The sequence below is a fragment of the Pseudorasbora parva genome, chromosome 6 (genome assembly GCF_024679245.1).
Source record: "Pseudorasbora parva isolate DD20220531a chromosome 6, ASM2467924v1, whole genome shotgun sequence".
NCBI classification, from domain to species: Eukaryota; Metazoa; Chordata; class Actinopteri; order Cypriniformes; family Gobionidae; genus Pseudorasbora; species Pseudorasbora parva.
In genome coordinates, this window is record NC_090177.1 from 30,793,209 (window position 1) to 30,815,114 (window position 21,906).

The following is a 21,906-nucleotide window of genomic DNA, read 5'->3' on the forward strand; positions in this document are numbered from 1 at the left end:
GTTTACCCTGACTTTCACAATACAGCATAGCCTTGAATGCCTTATTGTTTATAATATTTTAATTGATAAGTACCTATAAAAAAAAAAACGGATTGAATAAGGCTCAATAACTATGAGAGCATATATGAATAGAAGCATGAATTAAATCCAGCAGATGTCTATGCAGTGCTTCTAAATTCAAAATTCAATCATATCCAGCTAAATATATATGTGATGTATTGAGCTTATTTAAATACAGCTAATCATTTGAAGATAAAAAGGTAGGCTATCATAAATAGGCATAATTAACAGTATGATTTCCTGTTGCATAGCCTTAAATAAAATCATCTTCCTGACATTACAATTTAATTATCCTGTGGGACATCGGCAATTCAAACTCACTCATGAATTGAAAAGAAGACAGTTCTTCAATTGTGGATTTTGCCCAACCCCAAGGGATACGTTTTATTTCCTCGTTAATGCATGAGGTACTTTAAAATGAATAGATTCAAATGTGTTTTATCTTAGAGGAGAATGACACAGCTTAGTTGGGCAGGCACTTGCCCCAGCTTTCACCCAATAAGGATGTGCCTAAAAAGTAGGCAAATAGCACAGGTCTCAAACACTGAGGAAATTTTAAACCCGATATCATGGTTTTTATCCATTATTGATGGATCTTCTAACACTTTTTTATGATTCAAGTCTTTTTATATCCCTCCCACTCTCCTTCCACTGGATGCGGTGTTTTATTTCATGTGATGAACTGACAGTAGATCAAGTGATGTGAAGTTTGCGTTGCGTCACAGCGGGGATGTGAGTGAGCGCGAGCGGCTCCAAACACGTTGACGCGTGGCGCAGTGTGGAGTGGATCCGCGCACTCACCTCTGTCTGTGAGGATGAACTGAGGATACTTCACGCGTAACGCGTTTGCTTGACTTCTCATTTGCAGAACAATAATCCAGTGGGGTATCATCAACGCGTCTTACCGTTTCTCAAGGACTATCTTGGATTTCCTGAGGCGAAAATAGGAGAAAGAATTCCTCTGTGCACTTGTGAAGCGCGCTCGTCTGTCTCTGGCATTGTGGAATGGCTGGAGAGATGCTGCTGTTACAGTGGCAGACGCGAAGAGGCTGAAGACTGTGAGAAGTTAAACAGGTAAACGAGTGGAGACAGAAACACGAATAGTTTTAGGATTGTTCTAAAAGAAGAAGAAGTAGCTCTAGATTATGCTTTGTATGTGAGATATTATTATGTAGCTTGTTTTTATTATTATTTTATATATATATATATATATATATATATATATATATATATATATATATATATATATATATATATATATATATATATATATATATATATATATATATATATATACACACACACACACACAAGTTCTAAGATTTTGACAGAAGCAGATTATCAAAACAGTCTTTCCAGTTCATGATGAGAACGTTGTCACATCATAAAAACTGTTTTTATAAATGGATCAATTTTTTTTTTATTTTTTAAATAAAGGGTTTTACCGTCTGATGCCATGTATGAAAACAATTTCAAGCTCCACAAAGTATTTCTAGTTCTTTAGAAAAATATATGAACAATATTACAAAATTGTTTTAAAGAGATATTTTAATCTCCATGTAACTGTATAACCAACTCATGAACCATTGAGGAACCTTTATTTTTGCCATTGCAAACTTTGTCATTAAGATTAAGTGCCGTCTCTGTTTTCATGTCATTGATATTGCATAATTAGCCCACATTAGATTGAAACTTTTCATTTTTTTCCAACCATTTTTTTTTGTCAGTGAACCTCAGCAACATCAACATCTGTTCAGACACTGCCATGCCTCTCTCAGTTAACCATATGAGAATGAAATATGAAATAGTGGACATCTAGTCTATCTAACTATTAAAACACTCAAATAACACTGCATTTTTATGAGTAAATAAATATATATATATCTGATATATCTGAAATAATCATGTTTTGTTTCATTTTATCAAGACTTGATGCAAAATATAACACAGTCTGTGTTTATGTTATGCAGTGTTTTGCAAAAAGAATGATTACAGAATAAAAATGAGTACTGGTGTATGCATAGCAATCATTTGCATTAGAGGCAGAGGCAGTTTTTGCTGCACTCTGCTGGCTTGTCAGAGTATGAAAAAAACACTGGCTGATTTCAAGGCATCATTAGGGAAGCCGGATTGTTTGCACACACCTCTGTGTTGATGCAAGTCAATGGGGAAGAGACAAGGAGGAAGGCTTGTCTTCTGTGACATATTACATTTTCCCCTTCTCCCGGCATTGCTTGTTGACTCATAGAGAGCCGATGTTTATATGCAGAAGGTCGAGGCTGAGGTGTGAGATGTGCCGTACCTGCTGGTGCATGCTTCAGATTTCTGCACCATCAATTTTACAGCCAAATAAATAATACAGTTTTTTGTTGCAAACCATGAATAGTTTCAGTCTGAATGTCACATCTCAGTCATTAAAGAGAGGGAATAATGGAATATTTGGGATTCCCGGCCACAGATGCTAGTGAATATTACAGAATTTTTTTTACAAGAAGTAGACTTCCATTGTAAGTTTATGAGGCAGTGGTATAATATCCCTTAAAAAAGTTAAAGTTTATTCAAATGTGCTATTAGTATACTTCTTTTAAACTAAAAATAAGAAAGTATACATCCAGTCTACTTTTATGCTTCTCAGAAGTGTATGAACTTCTCAGAAATATTAAACCTGCACTTAAGTATTCTTGACTTATACTGACGAAAAAGTATATTTGGCCTGTTGTACTCTTTGTAGTCTTTTGGTTGAGATATATCTAAAAGTATACTTAAGTATTCTAAGTATACTTGGCTAAGCTTGTAGTTATGTTTACTCTTTTGATCGAATAGCCTGTTAAATACTTTTTCCACATAGTTTTACATAAGCAACTGATTTATAAACTTATATTGTTTAAATGTTTTGTTCCTAATTCTGAGCATATCAGATTTTTTTTGTGTAGGGTAGTCAACTGGTAGTGTTCATGGGAATTTACTTCATATCTACTTTAGTCTTTCCCCTCCGTTCTAGTACAGAATCTCCGGATCAAAACACATGAAGAAGCAGAAACAAGTGATAGCTTACACGAATGTAAAAGAATGCGATCATCAAGCATTAAACAGCATATAAAGTTGTTAGTTTTTTTTTAATCAATGTTACTTTTTTATTTTATTTTTTTGTGAAATTTACAAACATTAAAGTGTTAAAAAATAACTTTTATAAGCATTAACTAGAATAAAATGGTTTTAAAATTGAAAGTTAAAAGTATATTTCAAGTATTAAAATGTACACTTAAATAGGAACATATAGTAAAAATAAAGTGCAAAAATAATATAAATAGTAAACTAGAAGTATGATTGTAAATTCACTTAAAACAAGTATTCTTGCAGTATAAAACTTCTAATTTAGTCGTTTACAGAGCATACACATCATAAACTAAAAATGTGCTAGTATTTAACTAGTAAACTATCAGTATATTTACAAGTTCACTTGTAGTACAGTTGCTGTACAAACGAAAAGTTTAGTTGTAAACAAGCTGTGTACTCAAAGTTTACTACTATTACACTTAAAGTATACTTAAAAAGTATAAAGAAATAAAAGTGGGTCAATTTAGTCACAACTAGTATTGCCATAGTACTACTACTACAACAGTATACTTCATACATAAAGAATACTTAAAATATAATTGAAATTATACAAATGGGATGAATATAAGAGTGAATGCAAAAGATTTAGATGAAGATTTCTATTGGTGCTTCATTTAAAATTCAGTCGTATCCAGCTAGATAAATCATCTAATGTCATTTCTTGGCTCTTTTGGATGCTGAACATAAATTTTTCATTTGCACCCTCTAAATTGGAGTTCAGTCAGAGTGCACTATACCAGCTGGAGAATTTGTACACTCCGCGACCGTGTTGTCAACCGCTACTCACAAATGTTCATGTCAGCTGAGATATTACCAACACCACATTTTGCACTCTAAAGAAACTGGTGGCTGCCTATGGGTGAAACCATGCTTGGGTTTACAAAGAAACTCCGAGATGGTGTTTGGATCAAGTGAAGTCAATCGAACCAAATAAAAGATTTAGGGTGTTACTTTCTTCCCGAGATCGTGCCAGAACTGGAAAGAGTGGGTGTCTGTCTCATTTATGTTTAAAAAGTAGAGAGCACACATACACTTCATGTGAATCCCATGCACAGCAGAGTGGAGGTTCTATTAATACAGACTTCATTGAAAAATTGATGGATTTCTAGACAGAGGTAGTGCCAAGGTCAAGCTCACTGTCGCTGCTTCTTTTAAAGCCAGATACTGCGTGCTTTCCAGAGTCTTGCTCTTAGATGTGTTTTTGTCTTAGTTCCGTGCTGTATTTATGCTCCCCTTTGTCCCACTGCAGTGCAAACCTGAATGTCTGCAAACATTCCAGCCAGATCCCCTTTTTAAAGAATAAAACATGCCATATTTTGGCTTTTATTATGGCATCAAGCTGAGTTATATGTAGCATCAAGCGGAATTTAAAGGACAAAGAAATTCTCTGTGGTCTCGTTTTCAGCTCAGATTGTTGTCTGTGAGCGCCGAGTTCGCATTACAGCGAGACATATATATGTCATGTGCAGAGTTTTGAAATGCATCCATTCCACAGGCCATCACACAAACAAAGCAAACATTCAAAGCCCCAATGGCATACATGGATCCTAATGGTAAAGACATGTTTTTACAGAGATGTGATAGTTATGCTGCCACTTTCCAAGTGTATACATAACGTGACTAATTTACCCCTGATATTAGGCATGCACACAGCCTTAGTTATAGCCTTAATGCATCTCTCATTGACAGCTATTGTAAAAAGTAGCCAAGCGTTCAAGCAAAATAAAAATGTAGCAGTATATAATTGGGAAAGAAACTGTCTGAGATGAAGGGCAATGCTAATGGAAACTACTCTCCAATAATTTTAACTTCACTGTATGTGGAGAATGTCTAGTTTGTGTCCTCCCAATAGGTTAGGTAAAGATGTGGGTTGTTAGTTGGACTGTGCTAATTTGCCCTTCAGTTCATCTCCTGCTAATATGTCTGCCACTGGTGAGCATTTGTGCATTTGATTATTGCATGGGTAATGAATAAATTCAAATTTGTTGTGCTACGTGAAGCACCTGCTTACTGGATGACCATTATAAGTTAAAGCCCCATTAAACATGGTCATTTCAGACCTTACCACTTGCACAAGTCTTTTAGTAAAATAAATGTATAGTAATTTTGCCAAATCATAACGAAGCTAATCAAGAATATCCTTTTAAAAATGATAACATGGGTACCAGAGCATATAAAACTATCACATAAAATTAGAGCAGCTTGCAAAACATTGATCAAAGGATTACCAGAATACACCCAAGCTGTGTTCATTGAATTTGATAAGCTCAGGGAGAGCATTGCTGAGTTCAGCCACGACAAAACGTAGCAAAACATTTTTAAATCGGAAACGGTGGTGCGCTGAACATCCTGTTCTGATGACGCAGGAGTTGCAACTATGGCAGCTCAGAAGGCCATTCTTTGTGTTCTTTTTGAATAATTTTCACAGCCTGATGAAATCTTTATAATAACATTTAATACTGAAAAACACGCTCGATGTTACAGTCGCTGCCCTTGCTGTCCAGGATAAAAGAGGGAAGGGATTTGTGTAAACTGGGGTTTCTAATTATGTGATCCAACGTTTGCCTTTGCATTTCAGGATGAAAAGACAAACATATCTTCTAATATCTTCAGTTGTTGCGTACACCGAGCTGCAGCGGACACATTTAAATGACTTAGCCCCACTTTATATTAGGTGGCCTTAAAGGGTTAGTTCACCCAAAAATTAAACTTCTTTCATTAATGACTCACCCCAATGTCGTTCCACACCTGTAAAACCTCTGTTCATCCTCGAAACACAGTTTAAGATATTTTAGATTTAGTCCGAGGCCTTTCTGTCCTTTGAATGTAAGTGTATGCCCACTTGCTGTCCACGTCCAGAAGGTAATGAAAACATCATCAAAGTAGTCCATATGTGACATCAGTTGGTTAGTTAGACTCTTTTGAAACGTCGACAATACATTTTGGTCCAAAAAAAAAAAGAAAAAAAAAAAAGAATTTATTCAGCAAAATTTTTATTTATTGTCTTCTCTACTGCGTTTGATTTCAAACCTCAAATAAAGATTTAAAGGTTACTGTGGTGTGGCAAGCAGCGGGGCGAGGGACCGCGAGAGCGGGCCGGTGATTAACGTTCACGAGTGCCAGCTGCGTGGCACACCGGTCTCGTCTCGCGGCCATGTGGCGGGAGCATATAAGGAGGAGCAAGGACAGCGGAAGACGAGAGAGGACCAGGCCTGGAATTTTATGTTATGTTTTGTTGTGTGTGTTTGCGGGCAGTCGTCCGTGAGGGGCTGTCCGCGGTTTTACTTTCGTTTTGTTTATTTATTTTGAGTTAATAAATGTTTGTAACGTTCGCCGGTTCCCGCCTCCTTCCTTCCCATCTACGAACTTCATTACATTGGTACCGAAACCCGGGAAGAAGGAGGGACGCGCTGTCGGAGAGCCCTCGCTGCTGAGGGGGATCGCGGTGCTGAGGAGTTCGGGCAGCGCGGATGAAGAAAGACCGCGAGTGACTGCCCGAGGCGGTGGTGCTGGAGCGAGTGAAGACCGGTGGGACGGAGAGCTCGCTGCCGTGCCCCTGGGTCGAGGTGGGGTGGCGGCCGTCCTGGAGGGAGCGGAGGAGTTGCCGGCGTTCGCCGTGGGCCGGAGCCTGCTGCCATCCGCCGGAACGGGGAGGAGCAGGGAACGCGGAGCTCGCTGCCGACTGCCCTCAATAGGAGGAGCCACCGCCGGCCGCCAGGGGGCGGAGGAGGATCGGGCCGTCCACCGGGCGTCCAGCACCATCGCATAGCACCGCGAGGAAGAGCCTCTCGGCTGGTGAGGACCGAGCGGCAGTGTGTCGGGGAACCGGACCAGAATTTTTTTTTTTTTTCTCTCTTTTTTCCCTCTCTCCTCTCTCTCGTCCGCGGGCTCCTCGTGCTCCCGTCTACATTTCTCTCGCCTCTCTGTCCTTACCCCCAGGTGCCGCGGCCGCCGTGATCGGCCCCCCCGGGAGAGGGGGGGAGGGGGAGTAGAGCGCCGTCTCGGGAGTGCCCCCCGGCCTGCGAGGGGCGATGGGGGTATGTGGTGTGGCAAGCAGCGGGGCGAGGGACCGCGAGAGCGGGCCGGTGATTAATGTTCACGAGTGCCAGCTGCGTGGCACACCGGTCTTGTCTCGCGGCCATGTGACGGGAGCATATAAGGAGGAGCAAGGACAGCGGAAGACGAGAGAGGACCAGGCCTGGAGTTTATGTTTAGTTTTGTTTATGTGTTTGTGGGCAGTCGTCCGTGAGGGGCTGCCCACGTTTTATTTTGGTGTGTGTTTGTGGGCAGTCGTCCGTGAGGGGCTGTCCGCGGTTTTACTTTCATTTTGTTTATTTATTTTGAATAAATGTGTTTGAAACGTTCGCCGGTTCCCGCCTCCTTCCTTCCCATCTACGAACTTCATTACAGTTACGAATCAGCAGATTGAGTCATGATTGATATCACCATTGTCACATGATTTCAGCAGTTTGCCAGTTTGACACGCGGATCTGAATCTTGAATCATGACCGTTTGATTCTTTATTTGAGGAACACGGAAGAGAAGACAATGCTGAATAAAGTGTTTTTTTGCTTATTTTTGGACCAAAATGTATCACTCAAACATTTATGGCTGTAGCTGAAATGTTCTTATACCCTCATTCACTATTCACTACATTACTTTACTAATATAGTCCACTGAATAAATTCATGAATTTGGACAGTGACAGAATTCAGATTAAATGAGTGCACGTTATGTCAATTATGGTTTCAGATCACCACTACAAATGGTTTCCTCAATAGAGCACTAAATGTGGGTATAAGGAGCGGTTTCGGACATTTGGCAGAACAAAAAAGAAATAAATACAACGTAACCAGCAATGTAGTCTCCAAAATGTAGGTTAACATTTGATTATACAATGGGTCTGCTGAATGCTTGATTCTGATTGGTTGATGAATGTTCTAAGGTGTGCAGTTATTTTCCAGTAAATGCACAGATATGGAGAAGTTCCAGGTCTGTCATCCGCATTGCAGCACCATTTCACTTTGCCAAATGATTTCAGTTATTTCAAAGGTCCTTACAGACTACAACAGCAAAAGAACCGAAACCCACAAAGACACTGACCAAGCAAACATAAATGACTAACATTAAATTATCGATATATTTTTACCACCCTCTGTCTTTTACTACTGTCTGCATGTACACATATATTTTCGCTGGCGTCCAACATAAGATATTATTACAGTATTACAGTTATAATATGTGTGCATTCATTATTATTCATTTTAGTATTTAAGACTTCAAAAGCAGCATACAATGGCATAAAATGTTAAATAAAATTACTTACAGTAAATAAAAGTTAGCCAGTTTGTGGGTTCAATAATGTATTCTTCAAATGAATAACAGCACAAATTTGGTTGAATAGAGAGCAGACTTACATGCCTTGACACAACAGCATTCATTCAAACATGACAGAGCAGTGATCGCCATGGCATTGGAAGAGAAAGGAACATCTTCACACACTAAATAATGATAAAGTGGTCATACATTTTGTCCTATGGGTTCCAACCACTTACAAGTCCAAATACATAACTGTGTTCTGTAAATAAGCCCATGTTTATGTGACTTACATTAGCAATATCACACTCGTATCCATGAAATATGGCTATCAGCACAGCTGTGATTCAGCAATAGGATGAGTGCCATAGGTAATCACAGCTGTGCTGATATAGAGCCGTATCGTGGCTACGAGTGTGATATTGCTTTTATACATTAGTTGGTCAGAGCGACTTGGGAAACTTGTGTGGAAAACTACTTTCTCTCACCATGAACCCAAGCTTCTGTTACTGATTTTAACCCTTAAATGCATAACTGTTTTGGCAAACATTCTTACATATTTGGGTCGTTGGCGACCCGGATCTATATGGATAGATCTCCACCTGTTGCGATAATATATAAAACTCCTGATGTCACAGTTACAATTACAGAAGAATAAAATAAAACCTATTTCATTCCCTTTTGGAGCTTGGAAGGATTCAGTTTGAGCAGACGTTTCATACCATCGTCATATGTCCTTGTCAGAGCTCGTTTACCAGTATATTCAGCATCTGCCTCATATTCGCGATCTCACACGTATATTCTCCAAACTCATTTTCAACGTCTTTCAAATCAATATTTTGATCACTGACAGATTCATCCATCACCAAGAGATAGTGACACTAATATTTAAATGTGTTCAGTACTTGCTCTGCTATAAATTACTGAGCCATTTCAAGTTTTGCAGATTATAATTATTATTGTTGTTTTATTTTCTGTCAGAGGTAACTATGAGTGAAACGTCACTTCATCAGTGTATCAGACATTGCCACCTTGTGGAATAAAGGTGAATTGCACCTATTTGGTCAATATAGATTAATTTATTATAGTGCAATAAAATACTTACACACCTCGGGTCATTAGTGACCCTTTACAATTTTGACCAAAAAAAAAAAACAAAAAAAAACAGGCATTCAATTATAATTCTGATGTTATTAGTGTATAGCAGAGGTGGCGAACGTCAGTCCTGGAGAGCCACAGTCCTGCATAGTTTTTTTGAAAACTCATGCCAGGGATAGCATTGTTAGAATCTCCGGTTGCAGTGTTGTCTTGTGGACAGTGAAACTTTTGAGAATTTGGCTTGCTACGTCAAAACTGGAACAGGCAATAACCTTTTTCCATGCTTCTGATTGGCCAACATGGCTTTACAGTTAGAGGGTTACAGACTACACTACAGAGAGACAAACTGGATAGATGGATATGTAGCATGTGGCTCGATTGTAATGACTACGCCACTCCGTATTAATGGGGAAAACCTTCGAAATAAAGCATGCAAGTGCGTTCCACCAAGAGAGGCAAGGGGCATGGGTTCTGTACAAAATATAATTTTTTTGTTTCCAACAATTATTTCAAACCAGAGGGACAAGGGTCATCGACTGAAAGCAAGGAAACAGAAGAAATTAAGTCACAATAAATCTTTACGGGCTGAGGCTTCCTCTGGAGAGCAGGCTAGTGTAACCGCAACAGGCATACAATGGAAACCACGGGAATCAGAATCACACCCACCAAGTTCACTGTAAAGACACAAAAGTAGTGACAAAACTTTGGTGATGTAAAGCCTGTAATGCTGTAAAGAACCTGCCTGCTCCAGGAAGCCCACAGCTCCTAAAGAAGATACGAAAGTAAAATTAATAAATTAAACAAGTGTAAAGAAAACAATCAATTTACAAAATCAAATATAACCAAAAGAAAGAAAGCAACGATTTACAATACACTCAGAATAAACCAAGTATAAATACTGACAACTCACATTAAAGAAAGAACTACAACTGCACGTAAATGTACAAAAAAAAAAAACTGCATGTACCAAACCGTTGCAGTTAAACTCAGAAGAACTCATACAAATAAGTCTACAAAGAAAACAAAGAATATTACTAGTAAACATAAAAACATCCAGACCCTTTAATGTTAAGTATGCTTGACACAGATGTACCCGGGCGCCAAAATCAGCGGCGCGGCTTGAAGAGCAAGTGGTGAAGAAAAAGATTGTTGAGAGGAAGCATCAAGAAACCTGCACAACGTCCAAAAAAAAACAGACCTTGGACACATAAAACAGAAAAGTTACAAACAATTAAAAGATCATGCATTGGTTTACCAATCCCATGAAGCAATGAATTTATCCAGCAGTTCACCTACTCAATGATCCAGTGAAGTAATACTTTGATGGCATCTACAAAAGTCACTCAATATCCTTGTTAAACAGCAACAGCTGGCACTCCAATCTGGGTTGCGTTAAGTGGCAATGCAATACCAATGGGAGCCCTGAAGGCACACCGCACTGAAACAAATGGCTATAACTGAAGTCAATGAAGCCAGACTTTCAACAACGTCCCAAACACGGCTTTAAACTTACCTGGAAGTAAGCAGCACGTCGCACACACTCAAACTTACAATTACTCATCACCCTAAACAAATGAAAATAGCATAAATGTCACTGGAAAGCACTAGACTCAAACAGGTAAACTGCAAAGCCAAAACCACATACCTCCATAGTCCGTGACAACAACACAAAAGGGGCAGAGTTGACCATGATGCACTCCAGGAGGCATGGACAACAAGTGTATATATGCCAATGGGGCAATAATTGATTGGCCACATCTTAACCGATAGTGACGCATTAACCATAGTCACATGATCTCACGATAGATAGACAGACAGACAGATAGATAGATAGATAGATAGATAGATAGATAGATAGATAGATAGATAGATAGATAGATAGATAGATAGATAGATAGATAGATAGATAGATAGATAGATAGATAGATAGATAGATAGATAGATAGATAGATAGATAGATAGATTTAACTGAAAATAACAGAGAGAAAGGAGGAATGACTTGAGTGTGTGTACCGCATCACTTGAGTAATCTTGTGTTAGAGCAGATGTGTGAGAGCCAGCTGGCTGAAGTCTGCCCTCCAGATGATCAGAGCTTTAGAGGCCAGAGAATGGCATAAGGGGATTGGTACTTTGGGCCAAGTTCTTAACCCTCCTAAGAACCTTGTGTGATGTTGGCACAAAAGGTATATTTAAATAAAGGCTCTAATTATATCCTTGAGCATTGTCAGTGTACATACAAAACACTATTTTACAAAATGGGGGGGGGGTGGAACACTCAGTTTCAATCAATCTCATATCAGTCTTGAGCACCTATTGAGTACATAGGGCGTAAAAAAAAAAAAAAAAATGGACTGACATCTTGGGACCGGAGTCTGCGCAGTAGACATTTCAGGACTGGAGTTGCGCAGTAGAGAGCAGGAAGTAGAGCAGGAAGTACAGCTGCAATATCAAAAGTAACATGCCTCAGTGACAACTTCACTCAGAGAAGACGTCGTTCTCAGCTGTCAATCATGAGGTCACACCCCCCGTTTTTATAAAGGGAATGCACGTGACGTCACTGTCAGCTAGACTGACTGCGATTACGCTCCGCTGAGTGGCAAAGACTGAGAGGCAGCATTCAACTCACTCAAACCACAGCCAACCTGCTGCTGGTTCTGCTTTTAGAGGGAAATACTGCCCATAACTGCTGTTTAGGATATGTAATCCTCCATAAGAATAATAGCATATTATTAGCGAAAAGGAGCTTGCAAATGATCCAGTATGTATCTGTATTTGCCAAGGGTAGTAATTTAGCGCTCGGAAAGCGTTCCACCCATAGGGGCGGCCATTGCTAACCAAGCCATCACCTGCTGTTAGCATCCCATTGACTCCCATTCATTTTTGAGTCACTTTGACAGTGAATAACTTTACATCTGAGGCGTTTAAAGACTCCATTTGTCCATTGTTTATTTTTAAAGAAACACAACAATGCATAAAAGGCTCCATAACCTTGTATCTTACACTATCGCCCCGTAGAAGCTGTTGTTGTCAAAATAGGCTAACGATTGTGTCATAACCAACACGACTGTTGCACAGTTGAGAAATTACCGTATAGACAGGAGGAGACGCTCACAGGCAATCTTTTACTGTCTATCAGACAGTCGGGGGGACATGGAGACATAAAGTCTGATAAAGTCAAGGGAGAAGAATGGGGAGAAGCCGATAGTGAGCCAAAAGCAACGGGAGAAAATATTTCAACAACGTAATTCAGATTTAACTTTCCACAACTACTAGAAGACTTACAGCTGTCAGACAGGTTGCTTACGTCACATCTACGTCGTCAAGCTCAGTCTGAGTCTGCGCAGTATGCTCAGCCATAAGGAAGTGAGTGCTTCTAATTGACTTCACAATTCACCATTGAAGTCTATGGGGTTGCTGTGTCGATTTCTTTTCTTGTGTATGGTATTTGCACTCGTCAAATGATTTCATTTCCAACGTGTTTTCACTTCGGTGAGTAATGTAGCCAATCACTGACATGTTTGTAGATTTCTACAACGGAATTGGCCAATCACAGGTGTTGAACCTGGAATCCACTTAACGCTCAAGTGTTTGTCCAGGCACTGAGTTCAGTTAACAAGCGCGTCTCTATAAGTGCAGACATTGTGAAAATAAGAGATTCATTGTACACCAGCTTCATTGTGGAAATCTGTGAGATTGTGTTTATTGAGTGACAGCTTTTAGTGATTATAAAGGGAGCACTCTTTGCGCGCTGTCTGGACAATATAATTATTATTTATTTTTTTATGAATAGGTCTAGAATATATTCAGGATTTGAATAAAACTTTTGTTTTCCATTCGTGACAAGCGGCCACATACATGCTTCAATACACTGACCCATCTACATATACAAGCGGGATTCACTCGAAAAATGTGATGACTGATCAGTTATAAATAATCATGTCGAAATCAGACTCATAAAAATGTCAGGAAAACACGATTCCTGGCTGCATGTCATCATCCATGGATCACTGAATCTGTGGGAAGTTGTAAGCATCACTATAATCAAGCCCAACCTTTAGTTTAAACTGATAATCGTTTACTGAACTTGCGTTTTCGCTTAGTAACTCCAGTCACACAGCAGCTCTTCCGCCACCTAGCCCCGGCTGAGGGGGCGTGTTCCAGCGGGAAAGTGACGTTGATGCATTCCCTCTATACTGGGACCGGCCACCTGGGGGCGATCGAGGCGCGGAGGCCTCAGGTTCTGAGAGGAATACTGCAGGCTTGATTGAGTCGTATCGTATCCTTCATATATCCGAAAAGTCTTTAGTTTTAATATATTTATAAAAGAAAGATACGCTTTTTTAGAGTCTTTTCGGGGGAATAAATGCGCGGCTGGAGGTGGAGCTAAAGAGCCATGAGCGCACGCATCTACTGCGTTGATAGCATCTAAAAGCAATGACATCCTCAAGCGTGGAAAAGACTAAAAAAAGACTGAAAAAAAATACCCTAAATAGATGGTCTATTTAGGATAATTTTTTTTTTCAGTCTTTTTTTCTATCAGTCAGATTCAACTATACATATATGATCCAGAATCTGATCCGGAGGTTGAAATTAAGCAGGAGCAGCAGCAACAGCAGGACGTCTCTATGTGGTAACGTTTATTTACTGTAAGTTAACTGTATTTGCTTAGTGGCTTGTCAACATTTTTGTGTGTTTACTCATGGTTTATGAGGACATGATTTGGTTTATGGACTATTGTATGCGACTAAACGTTAGCAGTAGCGAGCAGAATGGTTTTGCACGTCAGACTAGTGTTTACAATGAATAGTAGCGCATTTGAATGAGGAAGGTTTAATATGTTCGGGGTGGTTTTACAATAAACAAACTGACACCTATAGTGGTCAGCTAAACAAATGTATTTAAACACACACCATACATGACATGCTCCATTGATAAATGAACTATACACAATCGTGTTGTTTACTGATGTTTACTTACGCCACGATATCCGTAAACATACAGACATTTGAAGCAGTTTTACTCACCGCCTGCTTCCAAAGCACGACCGTGAACCTTTATCGTTGGGACCGTTCCATCAAAAACACACTTCTTCTTCTTTTTCTTCTTCTTTTGATTTTATTGGCGACTGGCAAACCAACTTAAAGGTGCATTAACGCCACTGGACTGGAGTATTCTGAGAGAAAGATGAGAGAGGAAGAAAACTATATATTATTATTAAATTCTTTCAATTATCCCAGTATTTTCATTTCATTAGGACACTGTAAATTTCCCCAGACATCGTTTTTCCCAACAAATTTCCTAATGTCAAATAGATTTTTCCACGCTGTATTTCTAATTCCATTCTTTCTCCCTTATAAACACACGTATTTGGTGAAATTGACCCTTCGCTAAGCCCCGCCCCCCGTAGTTACTGTTGCTACGCCTGTCAAGCTTTTGCGCCTGGCACGTCTATTACAGTATGCGCCGGTGTCAGACATTTCCGAGGAGATAATTAGTCATTTCTGGCGAACAGGGGAAATATCTGAGAGAGTAAGAAAAAAGGGACTGCAGTATGTATTTGCGGGATATATCCGCGACATATTATGCAACCGATTACAGAATAATTTCAATAAAATTGAAGCTAAAGCCTATGGTCTCAGCGCAATCAGCAGCAGCCTCATATGTATGTTCATGCACAACAGGGTAAGTAAAATGAGAAAATAATCGAATAATTATAAATCAAACAACTTATCAATAAATCTTGTGGAATAAACACAAGACATTAGCCTGAAAACTTTGCAATGATTCTCCGGCTTAACGTTATATTTAGCGCGCCGGGCTACTGCTCACATGTCGTCTGTCTATAATCTAGTCCTTGGACCTGGCACTAGCCTGAGATTCTGGCCTGAGCCATTCATCAAAAACCACACATTTACTGAAACCTTATAACAGAAAGCCACTCTCTCAAACATGATGGGTTTTATTAATATTATAAACACAGCCACCTTAACAATCCTTATGATGAAGGTCTTAATTTGCACACATTTTGTCTAAACAAAACTACAATACAAAACTAATAAATAAAGCTAAGACAGTTCTTTTTATAGTCTATATACGGCATCATATGTAATAACTTGCATCAGCCAAAACCTCATGTATTTTCAGTTTGTTGAAGCAAACGTAGGTGTTTTTGTTAATCCTGACGACATTTAACGTTGTGAATGGGGTCTCACACACACTGTTTGATTCAAGGCTGGTATTTCTTACCTTCAGTTTTACGTTTTGGGGAAGGAAAAAAAAATACACCATCTGTCCAAACTTTTAGGATAGGCATCAGATTTGCACAATCCATACGCACAGATTTGCATCGGCATGTTTCCCTCGCTCGAAAGCTTGACAGACCTTCCGTGCCTAGTTACGGTTGCTAAGCCACGATTGGCCTGTGGTGGTATTCGGGCATGGCTTAGCGAAGGGTCAATTGTTGAGTTAGTGAAGTCCTGTGAATGTAGTGTAGTGCAGCAGCTGACCTTCCGAGGGACGAGCAAAGCCTGTTTATGGGCGTGCATTTGCTCTCTCGCTGTGGTTTTCCAAATTCCAAATTCCCCCCAAATCCCCCCCCCCATTTGACGTCACACAAACCCATGCTAGAAAAAAAACTTGCCGAAACTTATGAGAAACCGGTATTTTGACACAGAATTACTCCATCAAACGTCCATCTTAATTTGTAAAACTTTGTCCATGTTTCGGATGGGAATCCAAGTCTTATAAAGGGGAATCCCCCCCCCCCCCCTATATAGTTTATAGTCTAAACTATAGTTATAGTTTAAACTATAACAATTGTAAAAATAACTATTGGTACAGGTGTATTCCTCTGATGTCATCTTTGTTTTCTTTCTTATTTTGAAATGTTTCTGAATATGTCTGGCTAACTCTTTCTAACTCTTCTCGTTTTTTCTTTTGATTTCAGGGCACAGAGGTTCAAGTCTGGACAAAGGCGGCATTCTATTTACCCTCAATTGAATGTGAGCTCTCGCTGACCTCTAATATTTAAAATGGGGTTGTCATGGAAACTGCTGGTGCTGCAATTATTCATGGGATGCCTTTCAGGTAGGCATCCTAATAACCTGCTCTATAGACTTTCCTGTCTGTTTCTGTGGCATACACTTGTCCTTGTCATTTACTATTAAGGGCAGACCTCTCATTCATGGATGTCTTTTATATTCTAGAACCAATTAAAGTTTCCACTTTGTTTGTGAACGCTAAAGCCATCGAACTCTCCCAGATGGGCACAGTGGTGAGGTGGGCAAAGACGCAATGTGTGAGATAGCTGATTCATATGAAATAATAAACTTTAAATCCACATGAATATAAAGTGGTCAAGGAGACAGGGTGTTGAATTGATAGTGGGGCAGTTTTACTTGTAGTGCGGGTCACCAATGCCATTGTTTGTGTTCAGGTAAGAGACTGTAGTTGTTGCCTTTATGGCAGCAGTGAGAAGGTGCCATTATGTTCTCCTTGGCAACACTTTATTCCCATCTTAAATTACGTGATTTGACGTTGAAGCTTTATACTCACCCATCTTGTGGAATATACCATTGACATATATCTATTGTCACTGAACTCAGCCCTATTACATAGGCCTCCTACGCTGTGGGTGCTATACCATGGCGGCAGACTTCATGATTTAAAGACCACCTTACTTTGTGTCAAAGTTGGAGAAAAGATGTGATAATATGTAATTTAACAAGCCCTTTGAGAGACATGAAAAGGTTAATGTGCAAATGAATCTACCAGCCATTATTTTATTGGAGAGCACAATTTATGTTCTCATTTAGCCAAGTGGAAGCACAAAAGCCCCTTTATTGATCTCTTTTTGATGAAGCAGTTACATTGTCTTTCAGTCACCAGAAGGGTCAGACTTAATCATCTCGCTTTGTTTAAAAAGGGCTGTTTGCTCTTTTACATGATGTTCAGGACCTCCATCAGTGTGTGTTTTCTGAAAGCACTCTTTTCTCTGCTAACAGTTGTTATATTGTGGAACTATTATCTCTCACTATATTAAGTAAGACGTCACAAAGGAAACCTGCGTTATTGGTTTTTCAGCTAAATTAAAACTGATTATCAATCAGAAAAAAAAAACCAGAAAAAAACTTATGTATATTTTAAACCAGTGGTGTCACTAGGATCATTTTAAGAGGGCTTTAGCCCCCCTACATTTCCATCTAGCCCCTCTTAACAATTTGTGATTAACAACTCATTTGAAACCTGCGACAGGCTTCGGCTGATCCCTGTATTAGTCTACATTATTCAACATGTTCTTCAATACGCAGCAGTGGAAGCGTCAGAGGCAGAGGACAAACTGTGCACATTTATAGATGGCTATGATATCTGCATCTGTGTAGTTTTGTGTCATAAATGCAGTTTACATAAATGATGCTGAAGCAATTCAAGACGGTTTCCCATCCATTGTAAAATCTGGGCATGTTTATTTATTTTAATGACATTTTTTGTGTATGAAAAACTGGCTATACTTCATACTACAGTCCAATAAAATACAAACATGTTGTTATAATATTCATTTGATAATAAATACAAAAGCAAGACGAGCAAAAATAACTTTAAAAGGGTATAAATGGCAAATGGGTGATCCTCTGTTGCCATGTACTGGTTTTAGTAGTAATAGTACTGGTTATATATTATTTTAGTGTTAAAAGTTGTTTTCCCAGACAGAAATCCTCCACTAAAGCAGGGCACAATTCCCAAGTTATCTCCATGAATGAATATGATAAATGTAGAAATTTACTGCACAAAAAAAAAGAATAGTGTTTGATGTGTTGACATGTGCTTGAAGAATATATTTAAAACAATATTTTACCCACATATTGCCAATTTAGATAATTACAGTAATATAAAGGTTTTTTTCTGTATTTTTAAGGAATATTAATGCATATTAGCTGGTTATTTAAAATGCTTAGAAATAAACTTTAATTGCATCCCATTCTTAATCCATAGGGTTTAATATGGAGTTGACCCAAACTTTTGCAGCTATAACAAATTAAACTCTTCTGGGAAGGCTTTCCACAAGGTTTAAAAGAGTGTTTATGGGAATTTTCTTTAGCAGCACATTTGTGAGGTCAGGCACTGATGTTGGACGAGAAGGCCTGGCTCACAGTCTTATCGCTCTAATTCATCTCAAAGGTGTTCTATCTGGTTGAGGTCAGGACTGCAGGCCAGTCAAGTTCGTCCACACCAAACATGTCTTTATGGACCTTGATTTGTGCAATGCTAGCAGTCATGTTGGAAAAGGAAGGGCCCATCCCCAAACTGTTCCCAGTTGGGAGCAGGAAATTGTCCAAAATGTCTTGGTATGCTGAAACATTATGAGTTCCTTTCACTGGAACTATGGGGCCAAGCCCAACCCCTGAAAAACAAACTCCATAATCACCCCTCCACCAAACTTTACACTTGACACAATGCAGTCAGGCAAGTACCATTCGCCTATAAACCACCAAACCCAGACTCGTCTATCGGATTGCCAGACAGAGAAGCATGATTGGTAACCCCAGAAAACACGTCTGTACTGGAGTGCTTTACACCACTGCACACTGCATTGCACTTGGGGATGCTTGGATGTAGCTGCTCGGCCATGGAAACCCATTCCATGAAGCTCTCTGCACACTGTTCTTGAGCTAATCTGAAGGCCACATGAAGTTTGGAGGTCTGTAGCTTTTGAATTTGCAGAAAGTTGACACTTTCGGCATACTGTGCGCCTCAGCATGCACTGACCCTACTCTGTAATTTTATACAGCCTACCACTTTGTGGCTGAGTTGCTGTTGTTCCCAATTGCTTCCACTAACATTATAATACCATTAACAGACGAGGAACTAGTGAGAAAATGTCATGAATGGACTTATTGTACAGGTGGTAATCTATTACGGTACCACGCTTGAATTCACTGAGCTCCTGAGAGCGACCCATTCTTTCACAAATGTTTTTTGAAGCGTCTGCATGCCTAGTGCTTGATTTTATACACACTGGCCATGGAAGTGATCGGAACACCTGAATTCTGTGATTTGGATGGGTGTCCCAATACTTTTGGCAATACGTATAAAATAAACACACACATAATATCTAGCCCCGAAACATACATGTATGCAAATTATGCAACCTTTTAGATTCTGCCAGTGGTGTTCATATTTTTAAATAGCAATATCAATAGTCATTTGTTAATTAATAACAAGTAACTGATACTGCTAAAACAGATGCATTGTGAAATTATCATTATATTCATCCACTCTAACCAAATGCTAATTACATTAACAACAAACCCACTTGATGATTATTGGATACCTTTGTGATTTAATTGCCAGCACTCAATACACTCCTGAATGAAAAATATCACCTTTAGATGTGAAAAAAGACATGCTAATGGCCACTAACCACATTGGTTTGCTTCGTCTCTTGTAAAGTTGATTGGAAAACCTGTAAATAATTACACCAGTAAAACAGTTTGCTTTAACTTCTGTCTTTTGAGCATATGGCGGCAGGTAATTTTAACTGCAGTAGAACACAATGGACATGAGGATGTAATTGTGGTTGATTAAATGTGTTTTGATTGAGAAGTAGAGTCGCAAAACACAGGGGACAATCAGAGAAAAACACTTACATATTCGTAGTCCTGATTAATTCAGTTGTGTTTCTCACAATTTGTGCCAAATTGAATTAGATGCTTTATAACATTTTGGGAAAAACAAAACAAAATGAAATATCTGAACTTAATCTTGACTGTTAAGTTGTATAACTGTATTAATTGTATCTAGAAACAGGCCCGTCACAACGGGGTGTGAGGGCCTGTGCGAACGTGATGTGCGAGGCCCAGGGGTATTAACGGGGGGGCTACTGTTGCTATAGCGACAAACAATTTGTTGTTTATGTGGATATTTAAAAAATAAGGATATTTAAAAATGTGTATATTCTGTTTAACAGCATTAGGTTCAAGAAGTTAAACTGTGTAACTAAACTTCGCAGTGGGCACATTTAGTGTTTAAATTATGTTAAATTATGAATGGGTCAAAAGCGTTTGTAAAACGGCCTGGATCCACTTGAGTTAGTTTGGACTGCTCTCTCACTGAATCATCTGAAGAGATTAGTTAGTAAAATAAACAGACAGTATTGATAGAACGAACGCTGTTGTTCCGGGGGGTATTCCAGAAAGCAGGTTATGTGACATACTCGGGTATGTTTTAGAGTAAGTTAACGGATAACCTCAATTTTTGGTATATAGTAGTTGTTAATATAACCAAATTTGTTTCAGTTATGTAATATACAATATTATATGAATTATAAAGAATTAGAATGAAAAATAATTCAAATTCAAATATATTTATTATTTATTTTATTGTCATCTCACAAGCTTGTCCTCAAGCTAAAAGTATTATCCTTATTCTCAGTAAATAAAGATTACTTATTAAAAGAAAACACTGACAAAATAATTGCACAACCACACAATAGGTGGCGATGTGCAGTAAGTATGTTATGTAAATTGCCTTTGATCAAAAGAAAAAGCGGAAGTGGAACGGTGCGCTCTTTCTTAGCATCTGTAAGCAATGTTTGGGTTAATTAACCGAGAGTTCAAGATATATATATATATATATATATATATATATATATATATATATATATATATATATATATATATATATATATATATATATATATATATACATTCAGTACAATTAAACACACTTTTTTCACAAGGCTAGACACATCTTAAAACAATTATGATGTATATTTATTATTAGATTATATTTTGACCTTTATTTACATATAATTGATTCATTATTTCTCTTTCATGAACAAGATTGAGCAGGAATGTCAATTTAAAAAAAAGTTCAAATTCATAAATAAACTTAATAATTGTCATAAATGATGTATTTCATTTCCTTCTGCAAGTTTGTTACAGTTAACAAATGAGTCAGCCTGAATATACGCCGCACTTAATTCCTCAAACTGATTATTCTCGATGCTCAGAGCTTCAGGTTCAGGGCCCGTTGTGTGTGTGTGTATGTGTGTGCATATTTGTTTGCGTGGGTGTGTGCAGGTGTGTATTTTAACTTACCAAGATTGGCTTTTTCATTTGATGAATAAAACCCTTGAATCAGAATCAAACGGATTGGAGGGCACACAAACGTCTAAACCCTCTCCCTCCCTCACCCTGTGCGCCCTGTCTGTGGCTGGATATTCATGCTGAGGTAAGCTGGCCGAATTCATCGGCTTGTCAGATGGTATTGAATTTGAGATTAGTTTTTATTTGGGCCTCCAAATTGCTCCTTGGC

General features: G+C 38.7%; 1 protein-coding gene across 2 annotated transcripts in view; it reads left to right on the top strand.

Annotated features, from left to right (window-relative positions):
* Positions 1-626: 626 nt before the first annotated feature.
* Positions 627-21,906, top strand: part of cntn3a.1 (contactin 3a, tandem duplicate 1) — a 119,205-nt gene continuing 97,925 nt past the window's right edge. Inside the window, exons 1-2 of one of the 2 annotated variants that reach the window (XM_067446672.1) lie at positions 627-1,134; positions 16,538-16,677. In XM_067446672.1, coding sequence (XP_067302773.1) covers positions 16,623-16,677 — 55 coding nt within the window. In that variant the 5' untranslated portion in view covers positions 627-1,134; positions 16,538-16,622. The remainder of the gene's footprint in view (positions 1,135-16,537; positions 16,678-21,906) is intronic. The other variant, XM_067446671.1, reaches the window with a different exon arrangement.